At 38.2% G+C, this 19,636-nt stretch overlaps 1 protein-coding gene across 7 annotated transcripts in view; it reads left to right on the plus strand.

Moving 5' to 3' along the window:
* TBL13 (TRICHOME BIREFRINGENCE-LIKE 13) overlaps positions 1-19,636 on the plus strand; it is a 123,839-nt gene that overhangs the window by 66,948 nt on the left and 37,255 nt on the right. For all 7 annotated transcript variants that reach the window (XR_016362041.1, XM_089818906.1, XM_089818909.1 and 4 more), the window contains exon 4: positions 15,008-15,128. Coding sequence is in view for 6 of the 7 variants with exons in the window: in XM_089818906.1 (XP_089675032.1) it covers positions 15,008-15,128 (121 nt within the window). In the remaining variant the exon portion in view is untranslated. The remainder of the gene's footprint in view (positions 1-15,007; positions 15,129-19,636) is intronic.

Below are 19,636 nucleotides of genomic sequence, written 5' to 3' on the forward strand. Positions count from 1 at the left end.
TGAAAAAGAAAAAGGACACCACACCAAATGAACAACACAAAAAAAAAAAAAAAAATTAGCGAGGAGGAAAAAGACAAGAAAAAGCGAACAAAGGAAGAAGAAAAGAGGAACCAAGACTAGACAGGACAAGAAGTGGGAGGCTGAGGCGGAGAACAAAAGGGGGGGGGGGGGGTAGAGCCACAACAGAAAGGATAGGAAACACAAGAGGCAGAGGAGCGAGCAAGACCAGGGAAGAAGAGAGGAGAAAGGACAGGGAGGGGGGACGCTCAAGGACAGTGATGACTATCCAGCGAACTTAATAATGGTTGCCAAGACTGGCTCAAGGACCATCCATCCTCTCGATTGAGATTAAGGGGATGGTGGTTAATTTCATTGGCTTCCATTAACTTCCTCTTGAAGTAGTTATCTTCCTTGACAAGGATTTGGGTGCTCTTGAGACAAATGTGGTGTTTGGTTGCAAATGAGTGCTCTGCTAGAGCAGATTTTTGGACTCTTTCATGTTTGATGTCTGCACCATGCTCCCTAGTTCTAGTCTGGAATGAGCGACCCGTTTCTCCTATGTAGGCTACACCACAAGAGCAAACAATCTTGTAGACTCCTGAGTTTAGAAGAGCATCCTTGGAGTCCTTAAGAGGGGGAACATAGTTACGGATCTTGGATAGGGGTTTGAAGGTAACCCTGAGGCCCTTTTTGGACAAGATTTTGGCAATCTTTTGGGATATACCATCAACGAAAGGAAGGGCAACGCTCAAGGGAGGAGGAGACAAAAGAGGTTTGAGGTTGGCACTGGCGAGAAGGAAAGATTTGGCTTGGTTAAGCGCCTTAGATATTTGCTTATGAGAGTAACCATTAAGCTTCAAGACTTGGCGGAGATGGGTCAGCTCCTGGTTCAAGTTGTCATCATCGCAAATTCTAAGGGCTCTATGAGCAAGGGTCTTGAGGATGCCAACCTTTTGGCTGGGGTGATGGTGAGATGAAGAGTGGAGGTATAAATCAGTGTGCGTGGCCTTGCGATACACACGACGACCGAGGGTTCCATCTGCCTTCTTGATGAGAAGAACATCGAGGAAAGGTAACTGGTTGTTTGACTCAAGTTCCATCGTGAAGGAGATGTTAGTGGATAAGTTGTTGATGTGCTGGTGGAACTCCACTAGCTTGTCCTAACCATGTGGCCAACACACATTTGTGTCATCCACATATCGCTTCCACCATCTGGGTTTAAGGGGGAAAGAGTGGAGGGCCACTTCTTCAAAATGCTCCATATAAAGGTTGGCGATGACCGGGGAGAGGGGAGAGCCCATAGCCACCCCGTCTACTTGCTCATAGAAGATGCCTTGGAAGGAAAAGAAAGTGGACCTCAGACATAAATCCACTAAGGAAGTGATTTCCTCACCCATCTTCTCCTTGATGATGTCGATAGAGTCAGGAATGGGCACCTTGGTGAAGAGAGAAACCACATCGAAACTCACCAAGATGTCATTTTTCTCCATCCTGACATCCTTGGAAAATTGGACGAAGTGGCTAGAATCCTTGAGAAAGGTGTCAGAATTTCCCACCAATGGGGAGATAAGCTTGGCAAGATGAGATGCCAACCCATAGGTTGGCGACCCAATGGTGTCAACAATGGGTCGAAGCGGGATGCCATCTTTATGAATTTTCGGTACCCCATAGATGCGAGGAGTTACTTCTTTAGATGGCAACAATTTTTTCTTAGTGGTCTCATCAAAGGAGGATTTGGATACGGCAGCCTTGACAAGATTGAGAATCTTCAAACAAGGGTTACGAGGAAGGATTCTGTAGCTATTCGAGTCAAAGAGCAAAACCCGCATCTTGGTGACATAATCATGTCTGTTCATGATAACAGTGGCATTACCTTTGTCAGCCTTGGTAATGACAATATCGTTGTTGGCAACTAAATGCTTGAAGGCACACAACTCAGCTTTAGGGAAGTTGAGTCTGGGCGGTTTGGCACACCTGAGGGCGACAACACAGTCCTGTCTAACCTCTTCCGCCAAATCAGAGGAGAGGGAGCGAATAGCCTGCTCGATCTCAACAAGAAATTTAATGTGAGGAATAGATCGAGGAGCGCAAGCAAAGTTGAGACCACGTTTCAAAAAATTAAAGGAAAGATGGTCAATAATGGCATGAGATAAGTTGACCACAAGTTAATTTTCCCAATCGAGCACTGTGTGGTGGGAAAGAGAAGGGAAACCAGAACGGTCACTAATAGGGTTAGCAACAAGGTTCAAGGGATGATCCACATGATTAGCGGTAGACGGAAAAGCATTAGAGCCGCTAGGAAGATGGAGAGACTCCCACTCTGACGTCGCCATAGTGGGGGACGAAGGAGCAAAATCCAAGTTGTCCCAGGAGGGAGCTTGCACGTTGGATACTGGCTCACTCTTATTAATGGTGACAGGAAATGCATTTAAAGAGTGAGGGGCACGATGGGAAGCATCAACTACCGCATTAGAGAGCGGAAAACCAACAACCCGACCAAGAACGCTGGACGAAGGGGCAGAAACAGAGTTAATCATGCAAGAGGCCTGCACGCTGGAAACCTCTTTTGTCTCCTCCTCCCTTGAGCGTTGCCCTTCCTTTCGTTGATGGTATATCCCAAAAGATTGCCAAAATCTTGTCCAAAAAGGGCCTCAGGGTTACCTTCAAACCCCTATCCAGGATCCGTAACTATGTTCCCCCTCTTAAGGACTCCAAGGATGCTCTTCTAAACTCAGGAGTCTACAAGATTGTTTGCTCTTGTGGTGTAGCCTACATAGGAGAAACGGGTTGCTCATTCCAGACTAGAATTAGGGAGCATGGTGCAGACATCAAACATGAAAGAGTCCAAAAATCTGCTCTAGCAGAGCACTCATCTGCAACCAAACACCACATTTGTCTCGAGAGCACCCAAATCCTTGTCAAGGAAGATAACTACTTCAAGAGGAAGTTAATGGAAGCCATTGAAATTAACCACCATCCCCTTAATCTCAATCGAGAGGATGGATGGTCCTTGAGCCAGTCTTGGCAACCATTATTAAGTTCGCTGGATAGTCATCACTGTCCTTGAGCGTCCCCCCTCCCTGTCCTTTCTCCTCTCTTCTTCCCTGGTCTTGCTCTCTCCTCTGCCTCTTGTGTTTCCTATCCTTTGCGTCGTGGTTCTTACCCCCCCCTTTTGTTCTCCGCCTCAGCCTCCCCCTTCTTGTACTTTCTAGTCTTGGTTCCTCTTTTTTTCTTCCTTTGTTCGCTTTTTCTTGTCTTTTTCCTCCTCGCTAATTTTTATTTTTTATTTTTTGTGTTGTTCATTTGGTGTGGTGTCCTTTTTCTTTTTCATTGTGTCGTGCTCCTTGTTTCTTTTCTTCTTTGCACACACACACACACACACATACTACATTATAATAGTATGTATATTATTTCTAGGCTATTTTTGCCTCCTTGCTTTTTTCTTTACTTTTTATTCCTTGTTAGTTTTTTGTTATTATTCTCTTTTTTGTGGTTCATTTTGATTGGTGTCCTTTTCGTTGCTTCGTGCCCCCTTTGTTCATATATATATATATATATATTTTTACTATGCTATTATTAATATAGTATTACTATGGTATATATATATTAATACTATGCTATAATAGTATATATATATATATCTTTATTATAGCTTTAGTATTAATATATAGTTTTAATAATATTTTTTAGCTATAATCCTATTTTATTTTTTATTATTTTTTTTACTTTTTTATTTTTATTTTTTATTTTTTATTTTTTATTTTTTTGAATTTTGTTTTTATGGCAGCTATAATAGGATTAATATATAGTATTAATATATATATTAATACTAGGCCATAATAGTATTAATTATTATTATTATTAATTTTTTTTTTTCTTTCTTATTGCTATTGATACAATAGTAGTCATATTTATTGTTTATTTATATTATTATTATTATGTCATATTTGTATCAGTATTTAGTATTAATTTCCTTTAATAGTATATATATTTATATATTTATATACGCATGCACATATACATTAATACTATTATTATTAATATATTTATTATATCTCCTTTCTTTTTTAACGCTTTTTTTTTTTTTTTTTACTTGCTTTTGCCTCTAGATTGCTTTGTTTTTTACTATTTATTTTCTCTAATTCATTGCTTGGGAGACTCCTTCGCTTGCTCTCAGTTAAGTTCTTTTAATTTTGTCTCTTTTTTATTTCCCTTGGGGTTTTGTCATTTTTTGTACTCCTTGTTTTTAATGTTTCTTCTTCATTTTCTCTCCCGTGGGTCCTACCTTCAAGCTTTTTATTTTTATTTCAATTTTTATTCTATCCACCTCACTTTCTGCCTACCTTCTCCCTTTATTAACCCCTGCACTAGCTAGATCAGCTCACATTTTTTCATTCTTGCATTCTCTCATCCTGATGATGGATCACAGAGTGTGATCCAAAACGTTGATGCTAAAAAAACAAACACAATCAAATCCAGAAGCAAATTGTCAAAAAAATCTTTCACCTTCACAAGTTTTCTAAGGATGATTGTGTGTGAAGAAAACCTTGTTTCAGCAACTTATTACCATGTTAATTGTAAATTAGTAACACATTTCAAATATGTAAAAAACACAAAAAACATTTTATTCAATTATGTAAAGTATGACAAATAATAAATGAAACTAAATAAAGTTTAAAATTTACCTTCAATAATTCCAAGTGGGGGAAAGATCTGAAAATTGCTTGGGACATATGGTGGTTTGTCACAAACATTTGGATATCCTCACCCTCGTACACTTTTTTCACCCATTCAATTTGGGTGCCAATTCCTTTCATCACCAAGTTCAAGGAGTGAATGGTGCATGGTGTCCAAAAGATATGGTCATACCGTGCTTCTACCAAACCACCCACAACCCTACAAACTTTAGCATTGTCCATTATTACTTGGACAATATTGTCAACTCCCACTAACTCTATGGGTTCAATGAGAATCCGGGCAATAAATTTTGCATCCTTTACCTCCCATTTATAGTCAACCGCCTTCAAAAAAATTGCCATCTTAGGGGAGACAACAATCACATTTATTAATGGATAGTTTTTACTCTCTTTCCGTCCATTAGAGACAATACTCACCCCCGTTTGGATCTAAGAATCTCTTATTGGTTTGAGGAGGGTTTCTCCGTTCTTTCTCTTATTATGCATTATGGTGGCTCTCAACTTTTTATATCCAGAGTCTTGGTAACCATGAGGTGCTTCATTCATTGCTTCCACCATCTCTTTCCAATAAGATGATCTCACTAGATTGAATGGAATACCATTCTAAAGAGGTAAGGCCCAACCTTTATGTCAGCAATTTCTCTCAATTCATTGTCAAATGCCCTATCTAATGGTCCTCTCTTGCAGGTGGTGGATTGGGGTGTTTCTCTTTCTTATTCATCCGTAGAAGGGGTAAGTAGGAAGGGATGTTGTCTAGTGGCTATTTGAGGGGGTGGTGTTGGTGATTTCTGCTTTGTTCTTTCTTGTTTATCCCTTGACACTAACCTATCAACATCTTCTTGTTGTTATATGTGTTGGTTTCCAAAACCGTAGATTGAAATCTTATGAGCCTTGCCTGCCCAATGTTGGGATATCCAACTAGTTAAGGCCAACTTGATGGGATTGATCGATGCGATCCAAATCCCCTGCACTTCTGGCTCTGTAAAACCAAGGTGGGTATACTTGATCCTGGACAAAACACTTAGATCCAAGATGCTTATAGTAGATTGATTAAAACATGAATATAATGAAAGCTTTCAAAATGGCAAGAATTATAGAAAGATCTAAACTTACAGAGTGTGAATTGAGAATAATAAATGAATATATAAATGTTTTTTAGATAAGAACAAATTAATGCAACAAATGAATATATTAACTCTTTAGAGGGAAAGATATGAAATAATTGCTAGCATATGGATTATGAATTATGGAAAAATATAAAGACCAGTGCCGAAGGCGATAGAGTCAGTATTATAAGTTTAAAACATACAACTTTATAAAATTTTACGCACGTTAATTATAAACAATTTAATAATCAAGATGCGATGGATCAAATATATGGATACAATTTCAAAATAGTCTGGAATGTATTAACTCCTGTGGTTCGGAGACAAACCAAACATAGATTTCGAAACAATTAAATATTTCTCAAATATCTATAATGTTCGATTTTAAAATGCTATAATTGATCCTGTCCACTTATCTATCATGTAAATTATTTATAAAATTAAAAATAATATTTATAAAGGACGAAACTAGATAATATCTTAACTCTAACACTTTAAGCAAATAAAATAAATACTTCTTACTGATCATGCTGGAAATAAAATTGCATTGGAGACACTCCTTACGGATGATCCATCCAATACAGTTCGGCTTCGACTTCAAACAAGAATTCATTTGATAATCCACCATCCACAGGGTTAGTTAAAAAAATCATTTCTTTGCCAATGAAAAAATATAATATATCATAAGTGCCTTAGAATATATAATTTAAAGAAAAACTATGAATATGAATTGTCTTGATTTTACATCTGATATATATATATATATATATATATATATATATAAACAATGAATAGGTACAAATAAAAAGTCACGACCCTACACAACTCCTAATCACACATTTAACTTGATAAAAACTCATCCAGATAATGAACTAGGTCATTAGTTTAAATATATCTCAAATACCTTATAGAAGTTGGGAAGCTGTTGCAGAAACTTCCATGATGTGCGTCCCTTATAAGCTCCATTTGATCCCGACTCTTTGCCTCCACGTCCACCTATTTGGGTGTATGCTTGGCGGCCTGTATTACCCGAGCCTTAATCTCCATAGAGTAGGGTACACCCTTTCAATTCTAGGGTGCATCTTCAAACTTGCAACAAATATGGCAAGGCATTAGATATTAATAAAAGTTTGGCAATAGTCAACGCAAAAATTCATGCTTTAGTGGCTCTGGTCTCCATGATTGAGCATATTGTATCGGGCTCTTTCAAACTTTAATCGCACTGTGTTTTCTGAAAGTTGTTACTTCAGCATATACCACCAAGTTCTGGGCGCCATTCACTGGAAATTCAAGCTTATATCGTCTAGAGACAAGAGCACTCGATTTTCCTCAAACAATCAATCTCTAGTTTCAATGTTGTTCCAACTGGCTATAACATGAAGCCCAATCGAATATGTGCAAGGGATAGAAATTCACGGCATTCTCATGTATGCAAGTTTGGAACAATTCCTTAGTGGCTTAGCAACAATATTGAATATCAAGTGAATGAACAACACATCGATATTTGCACAAATGCCATAATAATATACAAGTTTTTGTCGCACATGACTCACTTATCCTTGTGCTTAATCAATCCTACCAGGTCTATAGCTTCTAATGGTATCCTCAAAAAAATAATGCCTATGCTCATTACTTTCATTTCTGCCAAGTTGGCTTTCGTACTTTATCTCGCTGCTGGATATGAAAGCGTCATTCTGTTTTTCAATGGGTACTGCTAATCTGATCAATAGTATTAATTGGGCAAACTTTGCATATGATATTGTTGTCTTGTGACAAGGATATATGTAAACTTGTTAATCTTTTCATCAATCAGCATACCCAGCTTTTCTTCTTCTATTTGATACTTTACATAGGAGACAACCAAAACACTATCCATGGCATCACAAATAACTCCAGTATTGCCAGTGATGAGCTTCATAACAGGGGTGATGTGTTCCAACATCATACTCCTTGGTTTGAAATTATGCCCCTAGCAAAATTGTTTGAGAGATTCAGGCTTCATCAATATGGTCATACCATGCTTCTACCAAACCACCCGTAGCCCTACAAAATTTAGCATTGTCCATTATTACTAGGACAATATTGTCAACTCCCATAGACTCTATGGATTCAATGAGAATTCGGGCAATAAATTCTGCATCCTTTACCTCCCCTTCACAATCAACTGCCTTCAAAAACATTACCCCCTTGGGGGAGACAACAATCACATTTATTAATGGATAGTTTTTACTATCTTTCCATTCATCAGAGACAATACTCACCCTCGTTTGGGTCGAAGAATCTCTTATTGGTATGAGGAGGGTTTCTATGTTTTTTCTCTCATTATGCAATAAGGTGGTTCTCAACTTTTTATATCTAGAGTCTCGCTAACCATGAGGTGTTTTATTTATTGCTTCCACCATCTCTCTCCAATAAGGTAATCTCACTAGATTGAATGGAACAACATTTGTAAATAGGTAAAGCCCAACCTTTATTTCAGCAATTTCTCTCAATTCATTGTGAAATGCCCTATCTAATGGGCCTCTCTTGCAGGTGGTGGATTGGGGTGTTCCTCTTTCTTATTTATCCGTAGAAGGGGTAGGTAGGAAGGGATGTTGTCTAGTGTCTGTTTGAGGGGGTGGTGTTGGGGATTTCTACTTTGTTCTTTCTTGTTTCTTCCTTGACACTAACCTATCGACATCTTCTTGTTGTTATATGGTCATACCGTGCTTCTACCAAACCACCTGCAACCCTACAAACATTAGCATTGTCTATTATTACTTGGACAATATTCTCAACTCCCACGAACTCTATGGATTCAATGAGAATCCGGGCAAAAAATTCTACATCGTTTACCTCCCCTTCACAATCAATCGCCTTCAAAAACATTGCCCTCTTGGGGGAGACAGCAATCAAATTTATTAATGGATAGTTTTTGCAATATTTCCATGCATCACAGGCAATACTCATCCCCGTTTGGATCAGAGAATCTCTTATTGGTTTGAGGAGGCTTTCTACGTTCTTTCTCTCATTAGCAATATGGTGGTTCTCAACTTTTTATATCCAGAGTCTTGGTAGCCACGAGGTGCTTCATTTATTGCTTCCACCATCTCTCTCCAATAAGGTGATCTTACTAGATTGAATGGAACACCATTTGTAAAGAGGTAATGCCCAACTTTTATGTCAGCAATTTCTCTCAATTCATTGTGAAATGCCCTATCTAATGGTCCTCTCTTGCAGTTGGTGGATTGGGGTGTTTCTCTTTCTTCTTCATCCATAGAAGGGGTAGGTAGGAAGGGTGTTGTCTAGTGGCTATTTGAGGGGGTGGTGTTGGTGGTTTTTGCTTTGTTCTTTCTTGTTTCTCCCTTGACACTAACCTATCAACATCTTGTTGTTCTTTTAATATAGCTGCTAATTGAGAGGACGACAACCCCTTCCTACCTCCATTTGGGGGCCTCTCACACATGGTGATCCCTTTACCCTCAAGGCCTATTAAATGATGTTTAACGCTGTTGTAGGAGCTTCTAAACTGTGTTTGGCAAAAATTGCATTTCCATATACCCCCCTACCCCCCTCGGCACATTGTTCACTTTTTGTATACTTCTATGAAGTAGAACTTTTATCAATTTTAAATCTTTGGGATCCTTCCCTACCCACTGAACGTTGACTGCTCATTCTTGCAATCTATAACAAAAATGAAAATAAATAAATTTGATAAATTTTAGAACAATAAAAAAACTAAAAAAATAAACTACCAAAGAAGCAAAGAGAAGGATCAAATGCATACCCGGAACACTCAATACTGATTATTGGAAGGATTTGAGACTCCACAAACAATCCCTACGCTCTTCTCCTCAAACTTACAAAATGGGCACACCAAAATGAGAGAGAAAATGAGAGATTAGATGAATGAAATCTGTTTAATGAGGCTTCTTTTAGGGTTGCAAATTTTTTTAAATTAAAAAATGCATTCTGTAAGTGTTTTTTTCTCACTTTTTTGGTCCCACCGCCGTGGGTCCATCGTGTGTCTGCTTGGATTTGCTCGTGTCCATTGGAGGTCCGGGTAGGGTCCTTGTTGCGGACTGTGGGTCCGTCTAGGACGAGGATGCTACCTAGACCTGCAGTGGACCTAAGCTCGAATCTGGACCTAGATGAATCCGAACCCAGACTCAAACTTCAGGACGTGAATCTGGTAATGTAGCTTGTTGTCAGTAAAATTATAAAATAGCTGACGGGTAGATTAGCATGTTGTCAGTAATTATTATGTAGCCGACAAATAGAATTAATTATATCCGAATGGGCATGACGGTTGAGTCACCCCTTTGGAATGGTATGTGTACATTCTCTGGAATGGACTTTGGATCATCATTGTAATCATCATTGGAAGCACCATGTAATCTCTTCAGCATATATGCGAATAATAAAAAAGGAGCACTATTGTGTTACATGTTCTCGTGTATTATTTGTATGCATTAAACTATTTATCCCATACGGTAAACATTTGGTGTTGTTGCCCAATGGACCTGGAACGAAGGTAGAGGAATGAAGACTAATGCCGAATCAGCTTAACAAGGATAGGAATAAGATAAAGGGAAAAAAATGAAATAAGCACCGCACAAGAAATTTTAATTTTGGTACAACAGGCCGAGTGGAGACGGAGGTTTCAGCAGATTGCCGATGGACATTGAAGCATCGAGGAATTATTGGAAGAGACTTGAAAACGATTGAATTTGGTGGAAGAAACATTCTTAACCTGTATACGCCGAGGGAAAAGAATCTAGACGGAAGGGAATTAACTCGCACGGCTCAGAGTGCCGAGGGAGCACGAGCGTGGAGTGAACTCTTCGTCCATGATACACTGCCGGAACAGACAACTTTGCTTGAGGAAAACCCTTTTTCACCAAGTAATGCGGCTGTTGGAAATAAGACGACTGTTTGAAACAGTGCGGGTGTGCAAAGCAACGCGGGCACACAACAAGTACCTCCAACTCGAATAGTAATGGTTGGACCAAAGGAAAAATTGCCAAAGTTTGATGGTGGTGGAACGGCCGATCCAATCAGACACTGTAAGACATGCAAAACAATTTGGATGGCAAATGGTGTAACCGACATAGATGAATGGGTCTGACAATTTCTAGCAACCCTAAGGGGTGTAGCAATTGATTGGTTTTCCGACACGGATCCCCAAAAATTAACTTCCTGGGCAACAGTTAAAAAAGAGTTTATCATCGAATTTCAATTGATGCGAGACGACAATGAGATCGTAGCAAAAATCTACACGACAAAGCAAGGGAAAAATGAAACAGTCCGTGCATATGCCAGAAAACTAAAAGAATTAATAAATAAAATGGAAAGTAAGCCAGCAGATGGGCTGAAAAAGAGATGGTTCATTGAAGGACTACGCCTGGAGTTAAGGAAGAAAATGAAGATTGTGCTGCCATCATCATACACCGAAGCATACAATTGGGTGATGGACTTAGAGAGTGAACAAAAAACAAGAAAGAAGAAGAAAAGTAGCTTATTCGACTCAGATGACGCATCTTTGGAAGAAGATAGCAGCGGTGACGAAAAGGATAGCAAGAAGGTCTGAGCTCTTCAGAAGGATATGAACAGAATGATGAAGGAATTTAAGAATATGCAAAAAGAGATGAAGGGAAACGAGCTATTGTGCACAGATTGCAAGACAAAAGGTCACACAAAGAGATCCTACTCGAAAAACAAGTTCTGTGATATCTACCAAATTATGGGACATTCCACAAAAGAATGCCCCTTCAATATGAAAACAAGAGGGCGTCAACAAGTGCTCTTGACCTAGGAGGCTTCCGCGTCAAGAGGGAGCAGAAACACAAGGAATGATGGTGCCACTTTGGGTGGGTATATAAATAATAGAAGAGGGAAAATCAACAATACCAACAACAATACCAACAATAATAATGGAAGCCGTAGCCGAATTCAGTATGATGTGAACAGCCGCCTGATGGTTCAATGCCGAGCATGCAACTTGTGGGGCCACTTTGCACGGAATTGTACATCAACGAATACACCAAAGTTGTTATGCTGATGGTGCAGTCCTGGAGATCATGAAGATTCCAAGTGCCCGAAATTAGGAGTGAATCTAATCAACATTGGCACAGACGAAGAAGAAGTCTTGGCAATCACCCGTAAACAAGCAAAACTGTACCCCAACTCGATGGAAGAAAAGAAGAGATTGGAAGAAGTGTGGGCGGAAATTGAGAAAGCAACGTAGGCTGAGAAATCACAATGGAAGGCCACTACGCTACCTCAACGAGGAACTGCGTAGAGCAAAACATCATATGGCAGATAATACAAACTGAAATACCAGTCAAGTTAAATGATCTGATCCTCACAATGCCTCAACTACGGACAACACTCACAAACATAGCCCCGATTGCTAAACTACCAGGAGAATATGGAAGGGAAAAGGAAAGCGGAGCAAGTGCAGTGGACCCAATGTTGTTAGCCCTCACATTTGGACGACATCCGGTGGTTGTAGAAATGGGTATATTAGGAACGGTCCTTTCAGACACAATTGTGTACGGAGGTTCAGGGGCAAACGTCCTACTAGAAGATACCTAGAAGAAGTTGGGATAGCTGACGTTATGGCCACCTACATTCCAGTTGCTCACGACAGACCAACACGGGATCAAACCGTTGGGAATCTTGATGGCACAACTAGTGACTATTGGTACATAGCCATTCCTACTCAATTTCGTCGTCATCCCGCTAAAGAGGAAAGGATATGATGCCATTTTGGGTTGGGGTACGCTTTGAGGCACTCGGAGTAGGTATTGGACGTGAGATTGTCTTGGTGGATGCATAGAGAGCTCGGGAGGAGTTGATCATCTAGTTGAAGGGTGTACCACGATGCTTGGCTCAGTGTACCTAGGAGTTGGAAGTAGAGAAAGCGGTACGGGTGGCTATCAAGGTCAGCTAAGGAAACGGTATTGTGTTACCAAAGGCTGCAGATGCAATGTATTTTGGAGACCAGTTTGATTTAGGCACGGAACGAATGCGAAAGTGGTGTGATGAAAACATATCTATCTTGTTATAGTTAGTCAGTTAATGTATCCTGCTTTGTTAATCTGTCTTAGATATTTTGTAATTGTCGTCCGGAGACGACTTTTATTTTTTGAGGGGATGATGTTGTCGGTAAAATTATAAAATAGCTGATGGGTAGATTAGCATGTTGTCGGTAATTATTATGTAGCCGACGTATAGAATTAATTATATCCGAATGGGCGTGATGGTTGAGTCACCCCTTCGGAATGGTATATGTACACCATACGGAATGGACTTTGGATCATCATTGTAATCATCATTGGAAGCACTATGTAATCTCTTCGGCATATATGCAAATAATAAAAAAGGAGTACTGCTGTGTTACATGTTCTTGTCTATTGTCTGTATGCATTAAACTATTTACCCCATACGGTAAACACAGCTTAGGTTGGTTAGGATCACAAATTTGGATCGGGCAGGTTTTGTTGATGGCAGGATGTCTACTTCTGGATATATTTTCAGTCTTCATATGGGGTTCATCATATGGACCATTAAGAATTATTAGCAGGCAGTAGCTGTTTCCTCGACATAAGCTAAGTATCTAGGAATTGTCAAAGTATCATGTGAAGCAGTCTAGCTTTAGAGGATGGTTTCTGACATGCAAATGCCTCAAGAAGGGCCTTCATCCTTTTTTCTCTGACAATCAAGGAGTGTTAAAGCTCGTCAAGACTACAGTCTTCCACGAGCATTCAAGAATTGTGGAGCTTCATTGTGATTTCATACGAGAACTTGTAGAAGATGGATCAGTAATGTTGCAGTATGTTCCAACCAAGGATCAGACTGCAAACATTCATACAAAGTGCACGAGTTGAGATACATTTGTGAACTTTAAGAACAAACTTGGTGTAATTAGTCAATTGACTGCTGAGGGAGGGTATTAAAATAATATTATAATATATAGTTTTCAATGGTCAATGAAGTCATTAGGATAGACTTAGGAACATCTAGTATCGTTGCACTTTAGTTCTTATCCTTTACCTTTCTTAGCTGTCAAGTTTATCCTTTTTGGATAGACTTTGTAATCTCTTATTTAAATGTTCATTCAACACTTAAATATTGGATATCTTATAATCATGCTTTATTTTTTTCAGTTATTTTATTAAGATGTTTTCAAGAAAAACTGGCAGGTGTAAAGTTAATTTTTTTGACCTTTGCCGGCAACTTCCCTACCTGTGCTAAGATGGGTGCTTTGAAGCAGGGTATGGTGATTTATTAGCATTATTTTGTGATTTCAGCTTTGCAGCTGTTATGATGAACATGGCATGCGAAATATGGGAACATAGGCTAAATTGTTAGTTGTTCAACAGAATACTTTGAAAATGTTCACCTACAGGTGATTCCTGATAAATGTTTGATAGCATGCCTCGAAGAGATGTTATTTTATGGAGTGCAATGATCAGAGGATATGAACACAACGCATTTATCCCAATTTCTTTTTTCATAAGAGTTTTTTTTTTAATTCTGTTTTTTGTTAAAGCATCTATTGTATACCTATAATTTAGGTTTCTTTCGGTGTAAAGGTTCATTGTTTAGTTAAGGAATTTAATATCATCTTTTATAGGTGCTGTGGTCTTGGTTTAGTATGCATTAAGCTGCACGCCATATTTGATTTGAACCATCTCTTAGAAATAATGTGATTCACATGATCTAACTTTGAATACAGAAGATTGTTAGTTAATTGTATTATCCTATTAGGAAGGATATTAAGTCTTTAACTAAAATTATGTTTCTGTCATCTCAAATGTTTATGTGACTGACTGGAAGCATTTGGGATAAGCTTGTAATAATTATGTGGTTGTACAGAACCCATATTTTCTGTCAGAATCTGAGTTCTTGGTTCCCATTGGAAATTAATTCAAAAGATTCTGGAGGTTTCTATTATTTTGGAGCTTGCGTGACGGTGAACTTGTTACATAGCTTCTATATTTTGCGTGCTGTATGTTTTTGGTTGAATTTGAGTTTTTGTTGAGTGCATTTATTTTAATATTGACTATTTCAGTTGTATTGTTTTCAGGGGAATGGTCCCTTCTAAGGTTATAAAAAACTTTTACTATACCAGGAAATACAAATTAGTAATGAGGTAATTATCAAGAGATGATGACAAGACTGTACCATTGTTGTTCATTTTTATGTTTCAATGTCCAGGTGGTGGGCGCCAGCAAAATTTGACCCAGTAAAATCACCTATGTTATTTTTTGCGAAGGGCCGGCCAAAATTGCCCCCAATATCACCTGAAGAGGGTCTGGACATGGTTCTACATAACATGGTTTGTCCTGTTTTACATTGAGCATTTTTATTTTCTTTAATGCCTGTGGAGTTTACAAAAGTTAATATTGATAGCATATTCTAAGAACCTCTACGAGTTCTAACTCTGAAAATGCTGAACTTTTTCAATTTTTGGGTGTACCACTTGGCATGTAAGTTCTGATTCTTGATTGGTCCTGCAATGGTTAAACACCTTTTGGTTACTCAAAATGTATGCTTTATGATCATTTGGGAATGGAAACAATAGATGAAAGGTAATCTAAATAAGAGTGCCTTATCTAATTTATTAATTTATGCAATACAAATCAATGGTTGATATTAAATCTTAAATAAATTTACAGCTGTAACGGGGAACCTGAATGATATTGCAGGACTAAAGGCACCCAAATGGAATTGCAGGTATTCGCTCATCTATCCTTCTAATCATACCCTTGCAGACATCTGTGTTAACCTTTCTTGCATCACATGGCTGTTATATAGGACTGCAGGTGCCTTATTGATGACTTGCGCCAATTCTTTTGGCTGAATACTGACATGCAGACCAATTCCTTCAACCTGTAGCAATTCCTGAGATATCTTTGGATTCAAAACTTCAATTCTTCACCCCTAAACTCAAACATGGCTTCTGTATTAAGCCATTGGTGGATTACACAATTAGTTGGATGTTTCACCAATTCAAAGTGCTGAAGCCTGTGTAGAGTTTACAATTCCACCATGCTGAAATTCTTCAAACCCTTGCTCCTTCACTTCACCCAAATCAACAAAAGCAAATGCGCAATAGAATGAATTCCATTTCTTTCCAAGGCTCTTTATACTATTTCCTCTTCACAAGTTGAGCAATTATCTTCTCGTTCACTTTTCACATAACTTAAATGCATCGTTTTATTTTAAATCATTAAATGATATTTGTTTTCATGTGCTCATGTTGACTTGGACAAACACTAAATAATTGATCCCCTTTAATAATTCTACAGATCTGATTCCTATGGCGAGAAGTTTTTCCCAACTTCACAGGAAACACCCTTGCTGATTTAAATAACCTGAAAAGATACCAAAAAACCATACAACATGCAGCTCTATATATTGTATAAGGGTTAGAGAAATCCTAGAAACCTTAACAAGAAAAGCAGTTAGATTAATTAAAAAATACTAAGGAAACCTTCAATCAGAAATTGAAATGCAGTAGTCCATTGAAAAACATAGTAAAGAATCTTTAACCCATGAAGTGAGACAAAACACAATATCATTGTATTTATTTCTGAGAACAGTTCCAAAATATATTCCAGACCATAACATTAAACCTTAAACCAAACATCCAAAGAACATTCCAGAACACAAGGATCTTAAATGAAGATTAGGTAGGAAGTTTTAATCAGCCTGCATGTGAACCGGTGATGGTGGATCCTCCACCTCTGAGGCTTCCTCCTCCATCCGAATCGGGAATTCTAAATATTCCATACTGACCTCATTCTTGTTTTCCCAAGCTCCAACTCTTTCCTCTGCCACATGTTCCTCCAACCAATTGCCGATTGTAGTCCTTTTAACATGCAAAAAGCAGAGGAGAAAACAAACATTTCTCTGAATGATTGGAAACCATTCAATCACCCTTGCTGGATCATAGGATGACAGAACTGTGTAGAGAGGAACCAGTTGTCTTCCATGTTGAGGGAGGTCATAATGACACAGTCTACAAATCAGGAGATCCTCTCTCAAGTTAGCTAGAATTTTTTCCAGATTGCCTAAGAATTCTGGCTTAAAAAGACACCTAACCAGCATGCTCAAGCTACCTTTATCTATGTCCATCATGCTAACCATGGTTATAAACATTGCCGGGATGTCACTAAGGACTTGATACCAGTTTGTATTCATAATGAATTCCTTGCCTAAAACTCTGAAGCCTGCTCGGACTACCAAAAAATGAGTATTAAGGAGGACCCTTTTGAGATGAGTACCAGAGATGGCTCGTCAAAGGCTATTTGAGAGGGAGGGCCTTTCAACTTGATGATGGTATCCATCTTGTGTCCTGCTGGAAAAATACACAAAGGCACCTTCTTATAAATACTTTGTGAGTCTATTCAGATCTCCATTGACGGTTCATATCCTTAGATTTGATGACGGATAACTAGCTAGAAACCAAATGCTATAGGACAAAGGCCTTTCACGTCCTGACCGAGGGGAGACCGACGGACATCAAATATCTCAGGGCATAGATTAGAGTCAGGATAGTAAGACCTCTACTCTTCACTAGACAAAATCAAATCCAGGAAGATGGAGCCTAACACCATAAGAGATTTCTTAAACTTACGACATTAAACAAAGTAACGTACCTATCACTTTCTTTGAAATAGACAATTAACACAAACCTATTCTACCCTGACATGCTCAGCCAGGTAATTCTGGAGATAAACAAGTTTTATAAAGATTAACTCAAATTATGGAATAAGACTCCTGGAGACCTTCATTTTAAGAGTTGAAAGAGATTTAGCCCTAGTCTAATCGAGACTAAATATCAAATTTTCATAACTAGCTTGTTTAAATTTCCTTAGTCAACCATCCATATTAGGCATTTGAAATGAAACGAAAGATATAAAATATCTAAATCTAAGCAAAGAGTATTCTTATTATTTAGAGAGTATCCATTTACATATGCTTAAATTTACATATCTGGACATCATTAGTAGATCTATATTGGAATATGATACGACCAGTCCAGTAACAAAGTATAACCCTCCTTTTCTCTTTGGTAACATCATAATAACTCTTGCAGTCCTTCATATGTTCTTCCTAATATCCTTATGTGTTTCTTGCTTTGACCCAAACAAAAAACCGAACCTTCTATACCTTGTCCATGCTTAGTCAATAAATTTGACAAGATAAATAAAATTCCTTAGCTTATTCCAAAACAGAATATAGGTCTGTTAAAAACCAAACAATAGATGCTAATCAATTTTATGGCTAAGTTTAAAGTATCGAGAGAGATTTAAACCTAGATCTCCTCATACAGCTTTAACCAGAGCAATGACTTGAGTTCACTTAAGATTTTTTATTTTAAAGTACTAATCGAGATTTAACCTAAGACTTTTAAAGAAACCTACCCTAAGTGAAAATAATGACCTGCTCAAATAAAATTTCGCATGGTTTTCTTGTTTAAATAACGATAAGACGTCTAATATTGAAAGTTAAAGACAATAAATAATCATATTCAAGCAAAGAGTAACATAATTAGAAATTGTCCATTCCATATATACTGAGAGTATCATAATAGAGTTTCTGTAGTATATTGTGCTAGAATACGATTCGACCAGCCCGTTAAACAAAATACAAACCCTACGTTTATCTCCCATTACATCAAAACACTTCTTACAGTCCTGCATATATACATCCTATTATTCTAACCTAAATTTGGCTATCTACGATGATTAATATCCCTATATTCTAAAACCTAGACGCAAAATGGGGGCTACCAAAAAACCAAAAAACTCAAAATGTATCAAATATTGCAACAAATTGGAGGAAAGCTCCAAAATTACTCCTTCATTAGTTCCTTGCCTTTCCTATCAGCTCCAAAGCTCTGGCTTGCTAGCATCGCTTTGCCTCGTTTCTTAATCTTCAGCTTTCTTGAACATTCATCTTCTTCGGAGTCATCCACTTCATCCTTTGTGTCCAAACATATGACATTAGCATAATTGGGGATGTTGTGGAAAACTTCTGTTCCTTCCTCTAGATATTTGACAAACCAGTTGGGGTCCTCGGGTCACTTGACGTGGAATAAAGCTACCAAGAAATTCAGACTCCTCATTCTCATTTCTGTCTTGTTCCTAAAGGTTTCCCAGTCGTCAATTGTCAAAATTGTGTACTTGGGAACTTACCATTCAGTTTCGTCTTATCATAGTTCTTTGCTCTTGGAGCTATCAAACTTGAGTCAATGTTCCGCAGAACCATTTCCATGTTCACTAGATACTTCTTGTGGAACATATTACTGCATAGGTTTTTCGCCACCTCCTTGACCCTTTCGAAAAACATTGTCATTGCGAGGAACATTGATGAAATGTCATAATCCACTCTTGTCCTATTAGTGTTCTCCAGGTATTCCACCCCCAAGAGCCTTACCACGATATCCATTACCAAAGAATGAGGAAAACAAAGAATGCTCCTCAATCTCTCCTTAGTAATGAATTCTTTCACCTCCGTTTGTCGCTTCTTACCCCTGAGATGCATAATGGTGTCCATCTCTACTTCCACTCCTCACAAAAGAAAACCTGCTTCCTTCAGAACATCAAATCATGAATGTGAAATATGATTAAGGAGGATACTGTGCTCAGTAGAAATAAATCTCTTACCTAACCCAGAAATGATGATAGAGTACCTTTAACACACATCGATATGACAGGTTTCTTAAAGGGAGTAATAAAGGCCTACTTTCCGGTATCAATTTCCTTTCTACACAAAGATTTAGAACATACAGAGGGAATCTTGAAATAGAAAGGGTTATGAATATGACAAATAATT

This window comes from Cupressus sempervirens, chromosome 3 (assembly GCF_028749045.1).
Source record: "Cupressus sempervirens isolate cs-2001-9-10 chromosome 3, ASM2874904v1, whole genome shotgun sequence".
Classification (NCBI taxonomy): domain Eukaryota; kingdom Viridiplantae; phylum Streptophyta; class Pinopsida; order Cupressales; family Cupressaceae; genus Cupressus; species Cupressus sempervirens.